Source organism: Oryzias latipes, chromosome 8 (genome assembly GCF_053564925.1).
Source record: "Oryzias latipes strain Hd-rR chromosome 8, Olatipes_Hd-rR_3.1".
NCBI classification, from domain to species: Eukaryota; Metazoa; Chordata; class Actinopteri; order Beloniformes; family Adrianichthyidae; genus Oryzias; species Oryzias latipes.
This window is the reverse complement of record NC_136244.1, coordinates 7,850,648-7,875,451: the sequence shown is the minus strand read 5'-3', so window position 1 is coordinate 7,875,451 and position 24,804 is coordinate 7,850,648. Positions and strand designations below refer to the sequence as shown.

General features: G+C 42.3%; 1 protein-coding gene, 2 long non-coding RNA genes and 1 other non-coding gene across 4 annotated transcripts; 3 read left to right on the top strand and 1 right to left on the bottom strand.

Moving 5' to 3' along the window:
* Positions 1-8,400: 8,400 nt before the first annotated feature.
* c1qtnf6a (C1q and TNF related 6a) lies at positions 8,401-22,873 on the top strand. Its single transcript, XM_078951394.1, has 3 exons — positions 8,401-8,540; positions 9,667-9,867; positions 21,312-22,873. Exons 2-3 carry the CDS (start codon positions 9,675-9,677, stop codon positions 21,851-21,853), a joined length of 735 nt encoding a protein of 244 aa, XP_078807520.1. The 5' UTR covers positions 8,401-8,540; positions 9,667-9,674; the 3' UTR covers positions 21,854-22,873.
* Positions 15,697-15,998, top strand: LOC110015509 (uncharacterized). The gene is made up of 2 exons (XR_002290720.3): positions 15,697-15,823; positions 15,889-15,998. It is a non-coding gene; the product is annotated as an uncharacterized LOC110015509 (long non-coding RNA).
* Positions 20,489-20,808, top strand: LOC101166136 (C1q and TNF related 6a). Its single transcript, XR_013657714.1, has 2 exons — positions 20,489-20,633; positions 20,699-20,808. It is a non-coding gene; the product is annotated as a C1q and TNF related 6a (transcript).
* Positions 20,635-21,051, bottom strand: LOC111947785 (uncharacterized). Its single transcript, XR_002873713.2, has 2 exons — positions 20,915-21,051; positions 20,635-20,828 (listed from the first exon to the last, which is right to left on the bottom strand). It is a non-coding gene; the product is annotated as an uncharacterized LOC111947785 (long non-coding RNA).
* Positions 22,874-24,804: the final 1,931 nt, after the last annotated feature.

Below are 24,804 nucleotides of genomic sequence, written 5' to 3'. Positions count from 1 at the left end.
TTTTGGGCTAGTTTGACCCATTTTGTTATCCAGGACACGAAGCACAATCCCAGACAAAGTGGGAACTCAACCAGCAAACTTACTCCGAGGACCATTTATTTTCTGTGCCACAGACCCCCAAAAATGGACAAATGAAAAGTAAATACAAAGAAAATGCATGGAAAAATGATAGCAAACTCAATTATTTAAGTAGAATTTTTGATATTTCGACAGAATTTTTGGTAGAAATGTAAACACAGGAAAGGAAATAATTCAACATGTACAAAACACATCTTTTATTTTTCTTTGGGCAGAAAAGGAAAAAAAAAGTTAAAGCATTGTTTCCTGCTTTGGTGCATTAACTTTAAGTGCACATGAACATGCAAATGTGGCTTTGCTTGCGATTGCAAAACTACTCACCCACTTAAGATTTGTGTTGCTGGGAATCATAGTGCAGAGAGTGGATGTCTTCTCATACCAAGCGGTTGTAGATTACAAGATAAGATCTCGTTGACGTGGGACTTATAAAAAGCTTGCACAGAGGAGGGGATTTCAATCATGAAACAATGTCAACCTGTACTTCTGGGTACTTTACTGTCCATCAGATTAGATGAAGACTCAAACATCACATCCCACATCCGTTCAATAATTACTCTTTATTTTATTTTTTTGAGAAGCCACGGGGATGATCAACATTTGCAGTTAACATTTTACATAACAAATAGGAGAATTAATTATTTTAATTGGCTTAAAGTTGTTATATTAAATAAACACAAAAATATATTTTACATGTAAATGGTTGCTTTCATGGTTTTCATAAATGTATTTGCTGCAACTACATTTTTTGCCTCTAAAAGACATTGAAGGCTTCAAACAAATAAAGCAGACCCTTTCTTTTCCTCCCTCTGGAAACGTGTGCATCCTGCTTAAAAAAATGTGCCTTTGTTTTCTAATTAATGTATATTTTAAAAGAGAGGCTGACATGTGGTTGGCTGTTTTTTGCAAAGATTATGTGAAAAGAAAGAGACAATGCAGCAGCTAAAACCACTAAAAAGGGTAACTATTACTCAGTAAGTAAAAAATAAAAAAAAGAGTAAAACAAATTTGGTTGTGAAACTGCACTTAATGGAATGTGCTCTGTAAGCATTTGCACCACAGATAGAAGATAAAAAATAATTAATGCTTTAGTATGATAAAACCCAACAAAAGACTTCTGTTTCTTTTCAAATTTAATTTTTGGCATAGTAAAATTTATCATCTTATTAATTTTTTCACTGTTTATCTTTTTTGGTTTGGCTCATTTCTTCAAACTGAAATGACCTTCTCAAATCTTAAAGGTCATTTCAGTCAGACAACCCATGCAGGAAAGAAAATGTATTTACATATTCCTTTTATTTTGGCATAAGGCTCCATTCAAATACATAAAACAAAGATCTCCATAGAAAACTTTGGGTATTAAAGTACCCCTAACGGAGCTCACAGGTGGAAGCCGGGGAGAAGGGTGGGGTGAAGAACGCAGAGCTCGCGGAAATGGAAGAAGAGCAATTGGACCTCACACCTGGAACCTAAGTAGGACGCTGAACAGGTGAGTTGATTAGACAGAACCGCCCGCGGGGAGGAGTAACCAGGTAAAAGCACTGCTCGAGTTACCTGCCTGAAATTTAATTCAATTCAATTCAATTTTATTTGAATAGCCCAAATTCACAACAACAGTCGTCTAGATGGGCCTCGTATCGTATTGAAAAAGTTAAACATAAAATCAAAAGGATCATGAATACATAGAATTCAATAGGAACATACTAAATTGAACTAATTAAACAGTCTAAACTGGACATCCCTCTGGCCTTAGACCCTCCTTCGCGGTAAGGAAAAACTCCTAAAAAAAACGGATTCCGGAAAAAACGAAAAAAACTCAGGGGTGCCCACATGAAGGAGGGATCCTCCCCCAGGACGGACAGGGGATTAACAAGAACTCATAGAGCAGAATTAACTTATCTAACTCTAAAACTACATATCTAAAGTCCAGCAGACGAGCTTCATCCAGACGGAGTTGGGGGGACGGCCGGGTGCGGGAGTCGAGCCGGAGACAGGATCCACAGCCAGGTGTGGGAGCAGGAGCAGAGACGAGCCAGAGAGCACGGATGAGCCAACTGGAATCTGGAAGCACTCCCACTCCCCCAGAGGTGAGAGGGAAAGAGGGAGAGTACATGAATCGCACTGCAGCAAACAGAAGGAATTAAATGATGAATAATGATCAAGAACAGAGGAGAGAAGGAGGGTAGAAGGAGATGAGAAAAGAGGACAGAACCCCAGTGCACCATAGCTACCCCAGCTTCAAAATTACTAGCAGCCTAGTGACAACTACTTGTTATTAAGTTTAATTTAAACACATTAACATTAGGTTAAATAATCTCTGAATACTAGCTAGTTAGACAATAAGCCTGTCCAAAGAGGAATGTTTTCAATCTAACTTTGAATGTAGAAACTGTGTTGGACTGTCTTACATGAGCTGAGAGTTTATTCCATTAAACAGGAGCTTGGTGGCTAAACGCTCTACCTCCAACTGTACTTTTACTAATTCCAGGAACCACAAGCAGCCCTGCATTTTGGGAGAGAAGTGTTCTATTTGGATGGTAAGGGACTATGAGGTCTTTGATATAGGATGTAAGGCCTTATAGGTTAACAGGAGGATCTTGAACTTGATTCTGATTCTGGTTCAACTGAGATCCATTGAAGTGAAACTAACACAGGAGTGATGTGATCTCTTCTGTTAGTTCCTGCTAACAATCTAGCTGCTGCGTTCTAAACAAGTTGGAAACTTCTTAAGGAACTCTTAGGACATGCTGGTCACAAGGAGTTACAGTAATCCAGCCTCGACGTAACAAATGCATGGATGAGTTTTTCAGCATCACTCTTAGAAAGTATATTTCTGATCTTAGCAATACTCTGCAGGTGAAAAAAGGCAGTTCTACATTCCTGAGATATGTGAGTCTTAAATGATAAATCCTGGTCAAATAAAATCCCAAGGTTTCTAATTGTGGAATTGGAGGCTATACTTATGCCATCCAGGGAGACTATCTGAGCAGACAGAGCATCTCTGCGGTTTTTGGGACCTAGTATAATGACCTCAGTTTTTTCTGGGTTGGCTATATTGTCATTCTGGTCAGGTTTAATAAATAAATACAACTGCGTGTCGTCAGCATAACAATGAAAACTACTGCTGTGTTTCCTGATTATGTTTCCTAAGGGAAGCATGTACAATAGATCATAAACAGGATGGGTCCTGTTTGTAAATGCATAGACGGTGTGGCGCTCCAGAGAAGGCTTTGGAGCGTGAACAGGACCGGCCGGCTGCTCTGTATGAGCAAAGCATGTCGCTAAGCACAGCAGCCGGACTCGTAGCTTTGTGTTTGCAGCAGGGGAGGGTCCTTTGTTACCAGTGCGCTCCGGTGTGCAGTCTGTTAAGCCGCTCTGCCGAACTCAGGAGAACCGTGTCTCCATGAAGAACTTGGTCCCCTAGCAAAGGAGAGGCTTTGGGGCGGTGTGTGAGCTAATAGAGGCAGCTTTTCAAAGCAGAAACGCCGTGCAGTCCTTAGAAACCGTGTGAACAATTACATGGATTTGTATTACCAGTCGTGTCTAGACAAAATAAAGGCTGATGTTATTCCCACATATTTACATGCAGCCAAGATGCAAGTTGTGCCATTGATTTCATGTTCAAACAAGGCTAAATGTTGTTAGCACATGTTAGCCTACTCCTAACCCTTCTTCCGGCTCCGTTACGCTACCAAAAAAAACACTGACAACACGGATTAAGATAAAATGGTGAGCGAACAGGTGCTTCATAATAATCATAACAATAATAAAAGCACGTTTAGAAAATCATCTCGTTCTATGTCGCAACTCTGTTTGTTTACAATGGAACTCAATGTTTCTTCTTCTAAACCGGTTTCTGGTATTCTGCACATGTTCAAATGATTTATTTCGACCGAAAGTGTGGCATGTGTAAACGTTTGTAATAATTGGAAAACATTTTTCCGATTGTTAAGTTATGAAGCCTATATACACTGTACAATTCTGATCCAATTTGCACATGTAACCGCACCTACTGAGGACTTTGAGGCAACTTTTCAGATTGTTTAGGTCTTTTTGCACTCCTTTATGCGCTATATTGCGCTGCATTGTCAGGCAGAGCTCAAACAGCATACTTTTGGAGGGCTCAATCTAGTCTGAGTCAACGGTTATTGCTGCTTATAATACAATTTCATCCTGACTTAAAGTTCTAGACTTCATCGCAAGATATTTGTAAGTTTATCTTCTATAATTGTTTTGCCATCCACAGTCTCATGGATTTCAGGCTTTAGCCTAAGTCGACACACTAAAGCAGCTGGAGAGCATGGTGTGGCACCACCAGCACCTCCCGCCATCTTGCCTGGAAGCTAATATTTTTATTTAAATGAGATTTCATTTTATGTCTTGAAAGAGCAGTTTTAATACAGTAATAAAAACGTTTTCTATCAGATACATACAAGTGTGGTTACTAAAAAGAGGCAGGCTAACTTTAACCCTGTCCTTTGCCATCTGTCATGATCTTCCTAGCGTGGCGGACCCAGATGCTGGAACCCAGAGAACAAGACAGGTAAGTGGCATGTAAGAATGATTTTATTTTCTCCGAGATGGTCAGGTTGGTTGGCGTGGATCCAGAAGCGGCTGTGGCTGGTGGCGAAGCTGGAGGTGCAAACGCGGTCAGCGTAGGTCGAGAGGTCCGGAGAATTTCCGAGAAGCGAATCAAGAGTCCCACTGACGTCTTTTGTGGCGAGGGTTTCTTGGAGCAGGAAAACAGCGTTAGTTTGTAACAAGAGCAGAGACTTAAAGCGTGACGTGACGTGACGTGACGTGCCGTGCCGTGCCGTGCCGTGCCGTGCCGTGCCGTGCCGTGCCGTGCCGTGCCGTGACGTGACGTGACGTGACACCAGGCTTAGTCACCATAAGGGATAACGAACTGGCGTTGAATGATGAGGAGTCTGATTTTGAAGAGCAGAGCTGATGAGGTTGAGTGACGACAGCTGGTGGTGATTAGGAGTGGAGAAGCTGGAGGGGAGGGGAGGAGACTGAACCGAGCACCATGACACCATCTCTGCTGTCCTAACCTTTAAGAAGCCACATCATGCAGTACTTTGTTGCTACATTATGTTTACAGCAGCACCAATTTTTACAGTGTTTCAGAAAACTCATATTTATCGTCATCAATAAAGGTTTGCCCCTATCCCATCCTTCACTGATTTTTGTGATGTACAGCCTCATCAAAGCCAGTTATGTAAATTACATCAAACTTCTGAATTCATGCTGGTTGATCCTGTAAATTGAGGCGGGGGGGGGACTTTTTGGGTCATATTCAAAAACATGGAAAATTACAATTTTGACCTTTAATTTTTCATACAATTTATGGTAGGTTTAGTTAACCTAGTCTTTCATTCATAAGTTGTGAAATTCAAAGAGTTTCAAATGCAATATCTGCATTTTGAATGGTCATGGATGCTGGTTCAAAAACACATTCATGCCCAATCCAAATCTGTCCCTGAAAGCCCTCCTTCACACATCCTTGCAAGAATGACATACCGTAATTACATCAGAGTATGTAACTCTTATTTAGATTTAACTTTCGCAATCTAAGATGCTTTTCTGTTTAGTTTTTGTGATATCACAGGTGAGTTTTGACTTGTTGACATCAAAATGGAGCATGGTCGATCAGAAAAACTTTGATCCAAAAGTTCATCATTTCCACAAAGCTGAATGCTTATCCTTCGCAGATAGCTCACTGAGTGAAACCACAGAATTGCAGAGAGGTCAGCACACCTCTGCTTCTCCATGCTGAAAGCAATTATGGCATGTTTTGAAGAAATCACAAGGGTGGGGCTGTGGCTGAGAAAAATATTTTCCAGACACAAAAGCTTCGAAACCCAAAGTGCACTTTTCCTTTACAAATAAAACATTTGTTTCTTTTGGACTTGACTTTTGCATAAAATGTAAAGTTAGAAAGATCATTTGAACTTTAAGCAGTTTTAGCAGACAATGGAACCTTCATTTGTTTACTTCTTTAAGGTTTTAAACAATCTGTCGAAATGCTCTCCTTTGAGATTCCAGTTGTTTTCCTGCAATTTTAGCAATTAAGTCCGATTTTTATCTTTAAATATCAATGTTAAAAATTAAAGGAGCTAATTTAGGACACATACAGGAAGTTAGAAAGTACATTTAAACGGATTTAAACACTAAAGGCTGAGTAGGAAGAAGTCAGCTAACAGCTGCTGGAGGAAGAAAAGGTCAGATCACAACAGAAAAAAGGCAAAATAATTCACAAAGTGTGTCAAGAAGAGGCTCATAAACACAAATCCAAACAGAACCATGATTAAAAACATGAGCAAGTGGAACTGCAGGCAAGGCAAAAACAAACTCACACCAGAATGAAGAGAAACAGAGGCATGTTACTGAAGATGAATCGGGGGGGCCGGGTGTACGGAGCAAGGCATGGAAAGACAGAAGGGTAAAAAGGAATTCATCTGACTTGACAGACCAGAATCTGTGACATTAACATTGAAACTTTTAAAAGCTATTTTACATTTTAAGCTTTTTTTAATCCATGTTTTTCTTCAGTTTATTCAGCATCTAGCTTTTATTTTAGCAGCTTTAGCAACTAAAATGTGTTTTTCAGCATTAGGTTCCCCCAAAATCTGAAGCAAGTTTTCAGTTCAGATGAATTCAGGCTCATTGAAACGATTTTTTACGTGATAAACATTGCTTCTCACACTGTTTTCCTATAAATCTATATGTCACTAACCAAGGGTGGGCGAACGACGGCTCGGTCTGTTGACAGAGCAAACTGGAATAAATTATATCAATAATCCTTGTTAATGTTTTATTTTACCTGTTGTTCTGGTGTCTCCCCATAGTGCACCACAAGTGAAATGCAACTTCGATCAGGTACAGAAAGGCATTCTGCATTTATGTGTTGCATTTTTTCGATCATTCCAACAACAACCCAGCATTGGGTCTTGGCATCTGAGGGACATCAAGCCATTGGTGCATACAAATGCGTTTATTATTTTCAGTCAGACTCTGCTCTTACTGTGAAATCCTTTTTTTTTTTTTTTTTTTTTTAACTTTTATACGTGAATGTATTTTGTTAGCTCGACCTCTTCCATGCTGACAAAACATCTAAGTATTCTGACCTGCAGAGCTCAAACACTACCAAAGGGACAGAGTTTTTGTGGCCACTGACTGTTTAATTGAGAAAGAAACCTGGTAAACTGTTTTGAAAGAGATCTGAGTGTCTGCCGGGGATCCATGGTGTGCTGAAGCATTCCAGTTATTTGGAGAAAAGAACTAAGTGGATGAGAATGAGACAAAATAACTGAGAAGGGTCTATGTAATGTTGATGGCATTGGCTCTTTATCTGAGAAAGAATCTGCTTCTGAATCGTGTCTGAAGAGTTTCGGAAAGAAATGTGATTTTTTTTTTTTTTTTTGGAAGCTGAACTGTTGTGTAGAAGTGTGTTTGAGAGGGTCATTGTAGTTTCAAGAAATGAGCCAAACCAACAGAGAAAAACTGTTGTACACTCTTTAGGATCTGCTTGGTGTTGACCACATTTTTGTTTTTTAGAATGATATAACAGTCAAAAAGGTATTTATCTGAAGTTTCATTTGTTTAGTCACCATGAACAGGTCGCAGAGATTTACCAATAATTGTTAAAAAAACAAAATTACCACATTTTCTTTTGATTGACAAGTCATGAAGAAATCCTCCCTTTTCTGGGAGTGTTCCTTTAATATGAGACCTTTTTTCCCCTTTCTCTGGGTCGTGTTCGGTTATCATATAATCATTTAAATGGTTTACAATTCTAAACAAACCAATAACTAGAATATGTTAGTAAATGCTCTGTCCATCTATTTGCAGAGTATTTTATTTATCTAAAATTAACGACAAAAAGGGAGATTTGCCATCTTTTTCTCTGCAGAAACAGCAGGAATAAAATCGACGCCAGAGATCCTCCATCTTTATGACCTCCCTGCCTTCATAAACAATCTAACAGCAAATCAAAGCAGCACATTCCTGAGTCTGGAAACACATAATCCCTTGATGGATGTTGCTCCCATTTTCATTGTTTTCTTTTTTGTGGCCTTTTTTTCCCCCCTCATTTCCTAAAGTTTATGCCTTTTTCCTTGCAGCTGGATCAGTGAAGCTCTGCAACAATTCAGAAAATGGGTGGACCCAGAATGGAAGAAAGGAATACAATAACCTAATGTTATTAACAGGGGAGAAAAGGTTCAAAAGAATACTCCTCAACAGTTTGTAGCTGCTGCACAGGTGCATGCTTTTGCTGTTTGCTGCAGGCTGTGTGGGCAAAGGGACAGCTTTTCTTGGGCTAAACAGTTTCCAGAGTTCACAGGAAGGAGGGCTCAAGGAAAAGGAGGCGGCTTTAGTCGGATGGGGATCTCAGTTCCTAAAAGAGAAGACAGATTTCTCCCATTGCTAAGCACATTGTAGCTGCAGCAGACCTGAACCAGGTGAGTCCTTCCTCGTGGAATTAATGCTGTAGCTGCATGAGAATTTGAGAAGGAAAGCATAAACAAAATATGACTGACAATAAGGCAGATTGATGTGAAGGACTAACATTCTTTAAGTGAATATGACTTCAGTCACAGCGATGGATGAATGGAAAACTTAACTCCATGCAACTAGGCTAAACAGGTTTCAGGGTCTACTGCATTCTTTATTGAGAAAGAAAAAAAAGGAAAGTAGTTATGTAATGTGCTCCGTCAGTAAATGACCCTTAACATCTGGCTCCAGTCTGCATGTTCCCACTGAGATCAGAGAAAAACACCAGGAGCAGATGTGGGATCTTTACTTATATTACATCTCTGCTGCAGAAGCTGCAGCTAACATGCAAAAACACCTTTTGTTTTCTTGCACTGAATGAGTTGATTGCTTGATAGGAAATTCCTCCAGACATTCACGCCACACTAGCAAAAAAATCCGACTTTTCAGGCACTTGCATGGACTGTATTGTTGCTAACATGCAAACTAGTCCTTGTTTTCATCTCTTTTGTTCACATAATTTGTTGTAACAAAGAAAACACTTTTCAAAAAGCTACAGAAAACGTTGCTTGAAAAAAATGAAGGATTACCGGTACATTTGTTTGTTTTTTTAAACCCAAAAAGTTTATGGATTGCTCTCATGTCAAAAATCTCCCAATATTTTTCTGCTTAACACAAAAAGAGCTTCTACTGCTTTGAGCTTTGGGAGCATCCAAGTGTAACAAATTCTTGTTTGCTGAATTGGATAATTTTATGGAAGCAGATGTATCGTCCTGAATACCAGAGAAAACATTTTTGTCCAATCAAAACACTTTTTAACCCAAAAAAACTAAAATTCCCAGAGTCCCACCTCTTTATAATTAGTGCCATTGAAAAGCCTCAAATGTTCTCAGTAGATACCAAAAGGAATTAAGTCAGTAGAATGCAGTTGTTGGGAGATAATTGGGTTTAGAAATATTATCTACAGAGGACAAATCTGCATTGCTAGTCAGAAGGATATACTCAGTAATGGAATTTAAGTTTGATTTTCTTACTATATGTCCTCCATCATCAGAATTGATTTAATTTTGCATTTTTTTTCTACTCTTCCTTCAGTTGCAGTTATGTTAGAAGCTCTCCTCCTGCTATTCTTCTCCTCCCCGGTGGTCATGGTGCCTCCTCTCAGTGCTCCTGTGGCCTGCAAACGCTGCTGTGATCCCCTGGGCCCAGCAGAGGGCAGTGGAGATCAGAGAGCCATGCCAGAGTTCAGCCACATCCCTGAGGTCCGCACTTTCATCAACATGACCATCCTGAAAGGTAAAAAAGCCCCAAAAGCAGTCGGACCAGAACTGCAGCTCTCAGTTTACAGATGGAGAATTTAAAGCATGTGTCTAATTTCTAAGCTTTTATAAACACTATCAGACATCAAAGAACTTAATGTTCCCTTTCAAAATTCCAGATTCTCTTGGTTTGTTTTTAGAAAAAAATGTCAAAGATCAAGGTTTCCTGCTCTCATAAACTTGTGTGCAGAGCCACAATCTTTTTCTGTCTCTGGTTTTTGTGCAGTGTTTAGAGGCTGGACCAGGACTTCTTCTGTCCCCCTGGGAAAGCATTTTTAAGGTCCCACTATATGCAGAGCTTGCGGTTAAAAAGGCCAAAAATAAAGTGATCGTAATCTCCAAGCTTTGAAATAAGTAACAGAAACATTGTAACAGACCCACACATCAGATTTTTCTTTGAACATTTATATTGCTGTCCAGTGAAGTGAATCAATCTTAGCACACGTGCTACTTTTTAAAAGTCAACTTTACTTCAACAAAAACTTGTCTTCAAGTCACTTATGAAAACATAACAAACTGCTCCATAAGTATGATTAGCTATAAAACAGGTCTAGCATTCATAAATTAATCAAATTAAACAAAGGTACAGGACTAAAATAGTAGTTAAAAATACCATTACCTGAAACCGGACAATCACTCAAACAGAATTGTTTGACAGATAACTCCCATGATGCACCTCACCTGCTTCATATTTTTCAGTTGGCATTTTTAAAGTTTTTATTTTTTTTTTATTTTACTTTTTATGTTTGTTTTGTTTTGTTTTTGCTGAGAACCGAGGTGCTGGACTATTTTCTCTGGTAACAAATTGGAAAAACATTATCAGATCACTGACTGTACAATGTTTTAGAACCCACACATTTGGTGTAAACCCAGGCTTTAGTTCGCTCTTTAGTTTAAATTTATTTCTTTTATTTTTTTTCTCTGGAGCTGCTCCACACGTTTTCCTGTTGTTGGCGCCGTTATGCGTGTGTGAACGGAATCCTCTCAGGTTTACGTGATAGAAGGCCAGAGCTGTGCTCAGACAAGGTTGGAGTCAAAAAACAAATCTAAACTGGTGTGTAAAAATACAAAAACACTATTGAAATTACAGTAGTTGTCTTTTGAAACAGTCAAATTGGCCAACCTAACAAACAAAACAACTTGCAGATAAATCTGCTGGTGTCGTGTTTTGTTTGCAGATCTGTTTTTTGTAAGGAATATTTTTTCTATTTAAAATCTCTGATGAAAGTTAACACAGTGAACATTCTGTGATGTCACTGTGTCTTAGATCAAGAAAAATGTTTTAGATAAACTTGACATTACACAAACTGTATAGTTTGGGTGGTGTAACGGGTGCAGAATTCAGATTAAATTCAGCTTTATGTACAACAGAAAAGCAGGTCACTTTACTGGCTCTAGCTATCATGAGATGACAAAAAGGCTCAAAGATCACCAACTTAAATACACCAAAATAATTTAAATTCTAGTGCCATCAGGCAATCTGATGACTGAAGAGCCAACTAGTTTGATGCAAAAAATGAGAAAATTGGAGTGAGATTTTATGCTTTAGATTTTCATTTTTCCTCACTTCTGTCGTAACATTCTAGCCTAAAATATTCATGAACATTTCTCAAATCTTGATGAGTTTGACCGCAGATACCAGACGGTGCCTGATGACGCCAGAGAAGAGGGAACGGACAAGGATCCGGATAAAATGAGAAGGAGAAAGGAGGCTTAAATCTAACAGGAGAGCTTATGTGCAGGACAAGAGAAGGATATATGGATGAAGGATAGGAGCTAGTGGAATGAAGTGTTGAATTATTTAGCCCAGTCTAAAAGTGGTGGTAGTCAGGGGATAAATATAGTGCGTTCCAAATTATTATGCAAATTGTATTTAAATGTCAAAAAGATACTATTCTTTGTTTTTCAATTACACTCAAGGATGATATTTTGTCTTGGGGCTCTTTGGATCACTGACATCAATTACAGATACCTGTGATAATTAGTTTGTCAGGTGAGTTCAATTAAAGGTAAAACAACTTAAGAGGATGTTCCACCCTTCCTATGGTGTTAGGGTCCCTACGGACCCGTTTTGAGTTTTAGCATGCATAAAAGTACTTCATATATTTGTTTTTTGCGTTGAAACTTTTTGACTTTGTCAGAAACTTCCATTTAAACAAAATAAAAGCTTTATTATTTTTTTTACTAAATTATAAAGTGCGCTGATGAAAAAAATGACTTTTGTGGTGTTCGGGTCATTTTTGACCCAGTCAAAATTTTCGATTATAAAACAATAAAAAATGACAAAAATGAAATCATAAACACAGAATCAACCAACAGCCTCTTCCTCCAACCACTTGAGCTTCATTTAGGGGCTTTTCTCCTTGCCTTTTTGCGAGAACAAACAATGGGAGAGACTTGTCAAGCCATTTGAGTGTAGAGGTGGTGACTTGGCAAGGCAAGGCAAGTTTATTTGTATAGCACAATTCGTACACAAAGTAATTCAAGGTGCTTCGCAAAACAGAAAAATGCATTAAAATCACAATACATCATAGAAATAATCAACGTAAAATTTACTTTAAAAGAAAAGAAAAGAAAAAAAAAAAATTTTAAAATTGATTTCAAAATAAAGGAAGGAAAGGAAAGAAAAGTGCAGATAGGACCGTTCAGTCATATACACGGCTAAACAGAAATGTTTTAAGTCTAGATTTGAACATGAACACAGAAGAGGCCTGTCTTACGACTTCAGGGAGGCTGTTCCAGATTTTAGCTGCAGAATATTGAAACGCTGATTTCCCTTGTTTAGTTCGGACTCTGGGAATCAACAGGAGGCCGGCCCCTGAGGTCCTCAGAGTACGAGATGGTTCATATGGCACTAACATGTCAGAGATGTACTTTGGTGCTCGGCCATGGAGAGACTTGTACACAAGCAGAGCTGCTTTGAAGTCTATTCTTTCGGGTACAGGGAGCCAGTGCAGAGACCTGAGCACAGGACTAATGTGATCATACTTCCTGGTTCTGGTCAAGACTCGAGCAGCAGCATTCTGGATGTACTGAAGCTGTTTTACAGCTCGTTTGGAGAGGCCGGTGAGCAGGCCGTTACAGTAGTCTAACCTACTGGAGACAAATGCATGAATAAGTATCTCCAGGTCTGGCTTTTACATTATGTTTTTGATTTTGGCAATGTTTTTCAGATGGTAAAATGCCGCTGATTTTACTGACTTGATATGGCTGTTAAAGTTCAGGTCAGAGTCCATGATTACCCCTAGATTTCTGACTTGATTTGAGGGTTTAAGAGACAGAGAATGAAGGTAGCTGCTGACACTTTCTCTTTGTTTCTGTGGGCCAAAAATAAGAACTTCGGTCTTGTTTGAGTTTAGCTGGAGAAAGTTGTTCTGCATCCACGCACTGATCTGTTGGAGGCAGTGGCTGAGTGAATCCACCGGCCCATATTCACCTGTTGTCAGTGACACATAGATCTGAGTATCATCTGCATAGTTGTGATAAGATATGTTATTACTGCGTATTAACTGCCCTAGTGGCAGCATGTAGAGGTTGAACAGAAGGGGTCCCAGGATCGATCCCTGGGGCACACCACAAGCAGAGTAAACATCTCCAATTCACAGGATGCAACAATGAGGAGAAAATTCAATGTAAATGAAGTTTTGGATCACATATTTCTTGCAAATGAGGCAGAGGACACACAGGATTTTAGCGATGGAGATGAGCGGGCCTCTGAGAACGAAGATGATGTGGAGTACCAATTGGAAGAAAAAGACACAACTGATCAGTCTGCAGAGGAGGTCACTGGTGCTGAAGCTACTCCTGCTGAATCATTCCAATCCAAACGTGGCAACATCCGTTGGAGCACAGTTCCTCCTGATGTACATGGAAGGACAGCTGCTACAAACATCATCAAAATGACCCCTGGGGTCACGAAGTGACAAAAAGCCCATAATCATCCTGAACTACAACAAAAATAAAGGAGGAGTGGACAATCTGGACAAGCTTACTGCCACCTACACTTGCCGGCACATGACCAGGAGATGGCCAATGGTTGTGTTTTACAACATCCTCAATGTGTCTACATACAATGCATTTGTGTTGTGGACCAATATTTACCAAGGGTGGAATTCAACCCAAAACACCAAGCGGAGAATGTGTCTTGAGGAGCTCGGGAATGCCCTTGTCAAGCCGCACATTGAGCAACAGGAACGGGTGCCCCGAGCTCCGGCTGCTGCAGACTTGGTCAGACAGCTGCAGGGGTCCCAAACAAGCCATCCACATCCACAGCAACAAGAAGAGCATCAGAATCACCTTCCCCCTCAGAAGCCAGCCCTGCCTCAAGCACTCCAGCCACAATGCCAGTGAGACCACCTCGCTAAGAAAGAAAGAGGTGTCAGGTCTGCCCTAGCAATATGGACAGAAAAACCTACATAGTGTGCTTCACCTGCAACAAATATATCTGCAAAGAACACACTAGAAGTGTAATTTTTTGCAACACGTGCATCTAAACACACACACAGGCATGTTGTTTGCAGAGTTTTTATAGAAGTACTTGATCTCTTTTGGTGTGATTTTCTTGATTGGTTGTTGTTTATTTGACTTTGCAAATCTTTGTTTTATTGTAATTTTTTATTTTTTACAACTGTTCTGTTTTTCATATTGTTAAATATTGTATTAGAGTTCTATTGTGTGGAGAAAAGACTTGTTTTTGCCCTTTTCTTGAAGTAAATATATACGGGTCAAAAATGACCCGAACACCATAGATGTTACTATATTTGATAATATTAAAATTAAAAAAAAATTTTGTTGAATATTTAAGAAATGTGTTTTAATATCTGTCAGTTATATTCAGGTAACAGAACAACTGATTATTTTGTTGCCTTCTTCTCTTAAGGTTCATTTGACCACTTTTTAGACATTGAAAACAAGGGGTATGCTGTTAAAAACAAAGGCCCAGGGGGCCACAAAAAATATTAAAACCAATCTTTTCATGGATAAGGGAGCCCAACCAGCTAAACAAGAGTTAAGAAAAACTTTGGATGATAAAAAATTGTTTTTAGGGTATTTTATGGCTGATTTAATACACGGGTCCAAAATGACCCGCTAACACCACAGATGGCAGCAGAAAGCTAACACCAGAGGAAGGTTAAGCAGACAAATATTTCCAAGCAATATGGGAAAGAAAAAGGATATCTGCTGTTGAAAAGCGGGAAATAGTTAAATGCTTTGGACAAGGTATAAAAACTTTGGATATTTCATGAAAGCATACATGTGATCATCGTAGTATTTAATGATTTCTGGCTGATTCAGAGCGCACACAGCCTTGTGCAGATAAAGGCAGATTGAGGAAGGTTTCTGCCAGACAAATATGTCAGATTAAGAAAGCGGCTGCTAAAATACCATTATAAAGTAACAAGCACATATTTGAAGCTGCTGGTGTCCCTGTAGTCTCACCAACAATCCAGGTGTAGGATCCTCCACACAGAGGCTTGGAGTCCTACATACACCTTTTATTCAGCCACCACTAAACAACACTCTCAAGCAGATACGGCTGCAGTGGCCCGACACATACATGAAGACTCATTTTCAAACAGTCTTGTTCGCTGATGAACGCCGTGCAACCCTGGATTGTCCCGTGGGTGGATGGCCATCGTGTCCCAACTAGGCTCCAGAAAGGAGGTGGTGTAGTCATATCGAAATTGAAAATCTAAATTGAATGTTTTGGGCAGGAATCATGGGAAGACAGCTTCAGGCGTGAAAATGACCTCTTAAATGTGTGTGGAGATTTTGACACTTTCTTCTGTTGTACAAAAATAAGAATTGTGCTTTCCGTAGCAAAATCCTATTCATGACAATGCACCATCTCATGCTGCAAGGATGGTGTCATGATTAGCAAGCGTGGTCGACTCAGGTGCTGGAACCCGGAAGGAGGCTCGGCAGGCAGTGAGGTGAGAATAATGAGGTTTTTAATTAGAAAAGGTCAGGATGGACTTGAGCTCCAGTATCCTTCCAGATTGTCCAAGGAGTGGTTGGAGGGTATTGTTGGCAGCAACCGCGTGATCCGAGACTGGGGTTGGAGAACGTCCGAGCGAGACGGCGAGAGGTGACCCGTGATCAGGTATGCTCCTCCGGTAAGCGAGGTCCTGGAATGAATGTGGAGACAAAAGCAGTTTAGTGGTAAGCAAGAGACAGGCAAGGGCCAGAATCTATGAGAGGCCAGGAGATGCACCATAGGAGTACAACGAACTAGCGTCGGTTACAGGTCCGTGGTCTCCTTAAGAGTCTGCTGGCTGATGAGGAGGCGCAGCTGGAGGCATCAGGTGGAGCTGATGAGGAGGACCCGGCCGGGGGCACCGTGACAGTACCCCCCCTCCAACGACCGCCTCCAGGCGGAACAGGGCGGCGATCGGGGTTGGCCCGGAAGAAGTCGTCAACGAGGGAGGGATCCAAGATGAAGGAGCGCGGGACCCACGACCGCTCCTCCGGGCCATAACCCTCCCAGTCCACCAGGTACTGGTATCCACGACCCCGGCGCCGAACGTCCAAGACCCGGCTGGCGGTGTAGGCCGGGGCGCCATCGATGAGCCGGGCGGGTGGAGGGGAAGCGGACGGCGGGCAAAGGGAGCTTTGGTGGACAGGCTTGACTTGGGACACATGAAATGAAGGATGGATTTTGAGGGCAGCAGGTAACTTGAGGCGGACACAGTTGGGGTTGATTACACGGTCGATGGGAAAAGGCCCGATGTAGCGGGGAGCCAATTTACGAGAGGTTGCCTGGAGAGGAATGTTCCTAGAAGAGAGCCACACCTGTTGCCCTGGCTGGTAAGAGGGACTCACCACTCGGTGACGATTCGCGATCTGGCAGTTACTCTCTTTGGAACGCAGGAGAGCAGTCCGAGCCTGGTGCCAAACCTCCTGGCAGCGCTGGAGATGGAACTGCACGGAGGGCACCGCCAGATCGAGCTCCTGGGTAGGGAACAAGGGTGGTGAGTAACCCAACGATGCCTCGAAAGGTGACATACCCGTCGCTGCCGAAGGATGGTTGTTGTGAGCGTATTCCACCCATACGAGGTAATCCGACCAATCCCCTTGATTCTGGGCCACCAGGCAGCGTAGGGAAGCCTCAAGTTCTTGATTGGCCCTTTCGGCCTGGCCGTTAGATTGGGGATGATACCCCGACGAGAGGCTGACGGAGGCCCCGAGGGCGGAGCAAAAGGCCTTCCAGACCTGGGACGTGAACTGTGGACCCCGGTCAGACACGATGTCGGATGGTATGCCATGATGACGGAAAACAAAATTAATCAGGATCTGGGCTGTTTCGGTGGCTGTGGGCAGTTGAGAGAGGGGAATGAAATGAGCAGATTTAGAAAAACGATCAATGATGGTAAAAATGACCGTGTAACCATGAGAAGGAGGCAGTCCAGTGACAAAATCAACGGCGATGTGTGACCAGGGTCGGCTGGGCGTAGACAGAGGATGGAGATGACCAGCAGGAGGTGAGTTGGATGACTTGGCCCTGGCACAGGTGGTACAGGCAGAGACGTATTCGCGTACGTCGCTTTCCATGGAAGGCCAGAAGAAACGGCGTTTAAGGAGCATGAGGGTGCGGCGAACCCCACCGTGGCAAGCGATCTTAGACGAATGGCCCCAGGTGATGACATCAGACCTGAGCCTATCGGGTACAAACAGGGTACCAGGCGGGCAGTTAGTATTATCGGGTTTCTCACCTTGGGCCTGTTGCACTCTCGCTTCTATGTCCCACGTGAGGTTGCCCACAAATAGAGAGTCCGGAATAATGGGTGGTGTAGCAGATCCGTCGGTGGTGCTGTATTTTCGGGACAGGGCATCGGGTTTGCCGTTTTTGCTGCCTGGACGATAGGTGATGGTAAAATTAAACCTGTCGAAAAACAGACACCAACGGGCCTGTCTGGAGTTGAGTCTCTTGGCTGAACGGAGGTAGGCCAGGTTCTTGTGGTCAGTCCACACAATAAACTGTTGTTCTGCCCCCTCCAACCAATGTCTCCATTCCTCCAGTGCCAGCTTGATGGCCAGTAGCTCCCGGTTGCCGACGTCGTAATTACGCTCAGCAGGATTGAGTTTTCTTGAAAAAAAAGCACAGGGTTTGAGTTTGCCGGAAGGTGATTCACGCTGGGATAACACAGCCCCTACCCCAGAGTCCGAGGCGTCTACTTCAACAATAAATTGCTTGTGAGGATCAGGTTGTATGAGGATGGGGGCTGAAGTAAACAGTACTTTAAGTTCATGGAAGGCAGAGTCAGCAGCGTTGTTCCAAACATAGGGAACCTTGATGGAGGTAAGCTGAGTGAGTGGGGCTGCGATGCTACTATAATTTCTTATGAATCTCCTATAAAAGTTGGCGAAACCCAGAAACTGTTGTAGTTTTTTGCGAGACTGGGGAACTTCCCACTCAGACACGGCTCGTAGTTTTGAAGGGTCTGGTTTGATTTGGCCAGCCTCGAGAATGTAACCTAAAAACGCTACAGAATCGACATGGAACTCGCATTTTTCGGATTTAACAAAAAGCTTGTTCTCCAATAAACGCTCGAGGACAAGCCGGACGTGATGACGATGTTCAACTGGGTTATTGGAGTAGATGAGGATATCATCCAGATAGATGAAGACGAAGCGGTTAAGAAAGTCCCGCAGGACGTCGTTTACGAGCCGTTGAAAGATGGCAGGGGCGTTGGTGAGACCAAAGGGCATGACTAAGTATTCATAGTGTCCGAGAGGGGTATTAAAGGCGGTTTTCCACTCGTCCCCCTCTCGAACCCTAACGAGATGGTATGCGTTACGCAGATCTAGTTTCGTGAAAATGTTGGCTACCTGGACGGAGTCGAAGACGGAAGAAATAAGGGGAAGAGAGTATTTATCCTTTACCGTTATTTGGTTTAGCTCTCGGTAGTCAATACAGGGTCTGAGGGTCTTATCCTTTTTCTCAACGAAGAAAAATCCCGCTCCAACAGGAGACGTGGAAGGGCGGATGTGACCGAGAGAGAGCGCCTCCTGAATGTAACTCTCCATGGAGAGTTTCTCAGGTCCAGACAGATTAAATAACCTACCCTTGGGAAGGGGGGCTCCACTGAGGAGTTCAATGGCGCAGTCATAAGGCCTATGAGGTGGTAAAGCACAGGCCTTAGACTTACTGAACACGGTCTTGAGGTCATGATAACAGGATGGAACCTTAGACAAGTCAACATCCTCCTGTTCTGGGAATTTGGCAGCGCCTGAGGTGGGAAGAGCAGAATGTAAACAATTAGCCATGCAGAAGGTACTCCAGTTAACTACCCGGGATTTAGACCAGTCTATTTGGGGATTATGTTGGCGCAACCAGGAAAACCCTAAGATAACCGGGGTTTGAGGAGAGTCGGTAATAAAGAACTGATGGTACTCGCGGTGATTACCGGACGAAATCAGCTGAATAGGTTCCGTACGTTGAGTGATTTTTGAGAGTAATTTACCCCCCAAACCGGCAGCCTTAACGGGAGTGATTAGAGCTTCAACCGGTAGTTGAAGTTGACGAACGAGATTAGAGTCTATGAGGCTGTGTTCAGCTCCAGAGTCAATTAAGGCATTACATTCATGGACATGATTCAGACATGAAAACTTGACAGGCATGAACAGGAAAGGCTCTGTGGTCTTTTCCGACAGGTCCCCTCGCGACCTGTCGCTTAGCGAGGGGTTCGGGAGTTTAAACGGATGGGACAATGTGAAACAGTGTGGCTGGCATCTCCGCAATAAAAACATAATCCCTCGTTGCGGCGTTTATGCCTTTCAGCAGGAGAGAGTTTCGAATGTCCTATCTGCATGGGTTCGTCAGTGAAGCTGCTAGAGGCGTCAGCGCCAGCGGTCGTAGGATGGTGAACCTGAAAGGAACGGTGAGGAACGTCAGAGGAAGGCCGGCGTGTGGTTAAACTCCGTTCTGCCTGGCGCTCACGGAGCCGTATGTCAGAGCGGAGCGCGGCGGTCACAAGTTCCTCAAAAGTATCCGCTTCGGGTTGGGTACATAAGTGATCTTTGATTTTGTCATTCAGGGATTGATAGAAAACACCCTTGAGGGCAATGTCCGGCCAGCCCGCTTCAACCGCCAAAATCCGGAAGTCTATAATGTGGTCGCTCACCGGACGGTTACGCTGCTTAAGGCTGAGTAACCGCCGGGTCGCTTCCTCCTGTTTGCGTGGTTGGTCAAAAACTAGTTGAAATTCACCTATGAAGCGGTCAAAGGGGAGATGTGAGAGTGGATGGGTGGCCAAAAAGGCCTGGGCCCACTGAAGAGCTTTGCTGCGGAGGGAATTGACAACTAAGGAAATCTTGCTCTGATCTGAATGATAATACCGGGGTGCTTGTTGAAAGAGCAGTCGGCACTGTAATAGGAAACAACCGCATGCTTCTACGTCACCGTGAAAAGGTTCCGGCTGCGACCGGATGTTTTCCTCCGGGGAGACGGAAGTGACGGTGGTGATGTCATCCGAAGCGGCGATGGGGCTAGAAGCTTGGGCCGAAAATCCGGCTAGGGTGTGCGTGATGCTGTCCAGGCGGCGGAATAACTCCTGTTGAGCAGCGGACATTTGTGAGAGGGCATCAGACTGACGACTGAGCAACATACCTTGTTGAGCGATGGCAAGGCGGAGTCCCTCCGGGTCAGCTGAGTCGGAGGAATGGCTAGTTCGTTCTGTCATGATTAGCAAGCGTGGTCGACTCAGGTGCTGGAACCCGGAAGGAGGCTCGGCAGGCAGTGAGGTGAGAATAATGAGGTTTTTAATTAGAAAAGGTCAGGATGGACTTGAGCTCCAGTATCCTTCCAGATTGTCCAAGGAGTGGTTGGAGGGTATTGTTGGCAGCAACCGCGTGATCCGAGACTGGGGTTGGAGAACGTCCGAGCGAGACGGCGAGAGGTGACCCGTGATCAGGTATGCTCCTCCGGTAAGCGAGGTCCTGGAATGAATGTGGAGACAAAAGCAGTTTAGTGGTAAGCAAGAGACAGGCAAGGGCCAGAATCTATGAGAGGCCAGGAGATGCACCATAGGAGTACAACGAACTAGCGTCGGTTACAGGTCCGTGGTCTCCTTAAGAGTCTGCTGGCTGATGAGGATGAGGAGGCGCAGCTGGAGGCATCAGGTGGAGCTGATGAGGAGGACCCGGCCGGGGGCACCGTGACAGATGGTGCTGTATAGTGGTGAGGTTAATATTGTTAGTTCTCAGGAGAATGCAGATTGTGCTCGGCCAATCAGAAACAGTTTAAATTTATCATTAATATTCTCAATGTTACAACATAAACTATCTGTTCAAAGAGAAAGTCGCCTTTATTTTGACACTTTTTATACATTGTGCTTCTTTTTCTGTGATTTCCTGTCATATTTAGAGAGATGATGACAGAAGTTACTGTTCTTTAATATTTTGTGCTCTTATATTACTCAGGTGACAAAGGAGATCGTGGTGACAGAGGAACACCAGGCAAAGGTGGGGAACAGGGTTCCCCAGGGTCCATAGGACCTACTGGTCCACAGGGCAGTAAGGGTCAGGCAGGTCTTCCTGGAGAACCCTGCAAGGTCCAGTACTCCGCTTTCTCTGTTGGCCGTCGCAAATCCCTTCACACCCAGGACGCCTACCAGACAGTGATCTTTGACACAGTCTTCGTGAACCTCCACGAACACTTCGACATGTTCGAGGGCAAATTCCTCTGCCACATCCCGGGGATCTACTTCTTCAACGTCAACATCCACACATGGAACTTCAAAGAGACATACCTGCACATCATGCACAACGACACAGAGCGGGCCATCGTGTACGCCCAGCCCAGCGACCGCTCCATCATGCAGAGTCAGAGCCTGATGCTGGAGCTGGAACTGAGGGATGAGGTTTGGCTCCGTCTGTACAAGAGGGAGCGGGAGAACGCCATCTACAGCGACGACGTGGACGTCTACATCACCTTCAGCGGATACCTTGTTACACCTAAATAAGAGGAAGAAAGAACACCTTCCAAAAAATGAATATACACCGTCCTTTGGTCATGATCACAAAAATGAAACAACCCCAGATAAAACAAAAAAATGAAAAAATAAACTCTGTACACTGTCACCAGACTTTTCTCCTGCACCAAACTCCAGATGTGAGTAAACATGAAACCACAGTCATCTGCAAAGAGTTGAGGTTACAAACAAAGATGGGAAACATGCAGAAACAGCTAACCTGGTGCCAACTAAGGTTTCAAAATCACAAAGATTGTTCATATGTGGCTAAAAGAATTTTTGCTTTGCAATTTTTTTTAGCATATTCTGAGTCATTTAAATGACTCGGATGAATACATTTGTTTGAAATTCACACAAAATATAACAAGAACAAACAGGAAGGGCAGTTTTGACATAATTTAACGATTAATCCACCTGTTTCTCGGCATCAAAGTGACAACCCTTCTATTTCTTATTTCATTTTTGACTATAAAAAATGTGAAACCAGTCAGTTAGACTGTCACCTTGTCTGAAGCCAGATTTGGGGTTTCCCAGCACATTTAAGTCTAAACCACAGTTAAATCCAGACAGTGAACAGACCTGCTGATGGGTTTTTAAAATGATCTTCCTGTGTAACCCAAATACTGCAGACCCTAAGGTCATGGGGCAAAACAAAGATTTTTCCCCCAAAGTATGCAAAAGTTTTGGTTCCATCAGTAACAGTAAAACCAGGTACTAAAGCAGCTTAGCACCATCAAACTACCAGCACCATATTTGACTGTTAGGTTTCTTTTTTTTTTACAAAATGCCATGTATTCAAAGGTCTTGAAGCACTTTTTAACCACTGTATTGTCGTTTTAAATTTCTAATGACGCATTTTATGTTTTTTTATAATGTGTTTTCATTCATCCATTGGTTTTTCTTCCTTCCTTTATTATTTACAGGTACTTCCTAGGACAACAGAAAGTTGAGAAAATCTAATGTTCCAGTTGGAAACAGTAAACATAAAAAAATAAAGTAACATTGACACATGTTAGTCTCCGGATTTTCAAATTAAATAAACACTATAAGAAACATGCCAATAATTTACCTCTTTAACTTTACAAAAGTTATTCTGAAAAGAGAAACGATTAAGTGATAAATTGTTAGCATGCATTCGTTTTTTGATGGATTCTTTTTACGTGAAGCTTTTAAATCAACAGCTCAGGAATTAATCCAGTCTGGCTTTGAAAAATTGAATAAAATTCAGCAAAATGGTGAAAACATAATCTACTAAATTGTTTTGAAGTATTTTTAAACACGAGGCCAGTTGGAAAAGCTTTTTATTTCCAGCATCACATGTTGGAGAGCAGGGCATACAGCCACTATTACAGCTTCACTGTATACATTTATGATAGCATTTTCCTTTAGTTGACAATATTTTATGAAGATTGTATAATTGTTATGTTAAACTTTCAGTTTTCACTTGCATCAGCACAGAACCATAAAAAGAAAACATATTAAGGATAATATGAAAGGGCCTACATCATGCTTTTCTTAAACTACATCCATATACAGTACAGACAAAAAGTTTGGACATACTTTCCTATTTATTTGAGTGAGAAGGTGTGTCCAAACTCTTGGTCTGTACTGTATGTGGTAATATGATACTTTTGGCACACTAAAAAACGATTTTTTTATGAAACGAGTTATTTTTACACCTCACTTCCTACCCGGAAGTCAGACAACTGGATTTCTGAGGCCCTGTCTTTTGCTTCTTGTGGGTGGCGCCCATTTCATTCCCAGCCCCTAACCCCAACCCAACACAAAGAAAGACGAGCCAAGAAGGAGCCGGTCCCAGGGGCAGTCCCAGGCCCCTGCCCCCATGCACTGCCCCAGCAAGAGGTCTGGTCAGGCACTGAGGCAGTTGACCAATCAAGGCTGGCCTGATGGTCTCAGTACAAACCCCAACTCATCAAACCTCTAAGGTCCTGTCCCCCAAGCTGCCCCCCCCCCCCGATATCCCCCCAACCAAAAGACACCCCACCTCCCAACAGAAATCTGATAATGAGCTAATTTGTTAATTATTACAAATCTGCCTTGTGGGCCAGTAACTGTATTCTTATGCGTAAACTTAACATTTTTATTGATTAAAGCAGCAACTCCTTTTTGTTGGGAGTTGTAATTAATAGATTCCGTGAAGGGAAATTGTAAGCGGTATAGGAGATGAGACTAGGAAGAAAAGAAAAGAAAAAAATAACAAAAAATCCATGAAGACAACATAGTTAACGTGTGGATTTGTTGATGAACAATTCTATCAATGTAAATAAGAATAGTCTGTGTTTTCAGCGCAGCATCTGATGATCTTCAGCACGGCCTAACTGAACCTATTTAACAACATCTAGAGGAACATGTGCAAGTGCCTTGAGTTTAGCAGATGATTAGTTAGTGAAACTCAGTTTGAAACAATTCATGTCCTGTAAAATTTGGGCAGATTTCTACACAGTTTTCTAATTTTCTGAAATCCTTTTTTTAAGCTGGAACCCCAACTTATGTAAAATTAAACAACTGAAATCTTAAACAGTGGGCCCTGAATCTCCATCTATGAAAGTCTTATGTTTTTGTATTAATACACTTCTCTATAATACTCCAATGATTGTATTTCATTTTTAAAGCAGGAGTATATAGAGCAGGAAGTCTTTAAGAATGTTATAATTTCTACATAAAGGAATGAAATTTGAATGTCTGCATAAATCCACTTTTTTATTGTGGTTCTAACAGTTTTCAAATGTTGAATATCCTTGAAACAATAACATTTGTATTCATGTATCCGTGATACACGTGATGATGGCTGTTTTCTTGTGGGAAAGCAAACTGATTCATGTTGTTTGGCAACAGTGGAAGGACAGCATTATTTTGAGCAGACTGGTTAACAAGACCACACTGCCATCTTAAGGTCACTACACAGAGGAGAGCTCAGCACA

What these genes read in the sequence shown, in the direction of transcription:
- c1qtnf6a (XM_078951394.1), top strand. Translation starts at nt 9,675, where the DNA reads ATGTTAGAAGCTCTCCTCCTGCTATTCTTCTCCTCCCCGGTGGTCATG. An exon ending in CAACATGACCATCCTGAAAG is followed by an intron (nt 9,868 to 21,311) that starts GTAAAAAAGCCC and finishes TATATTACTCAG; the next exon opens with GTGACAAAGGAGATCGTGGT.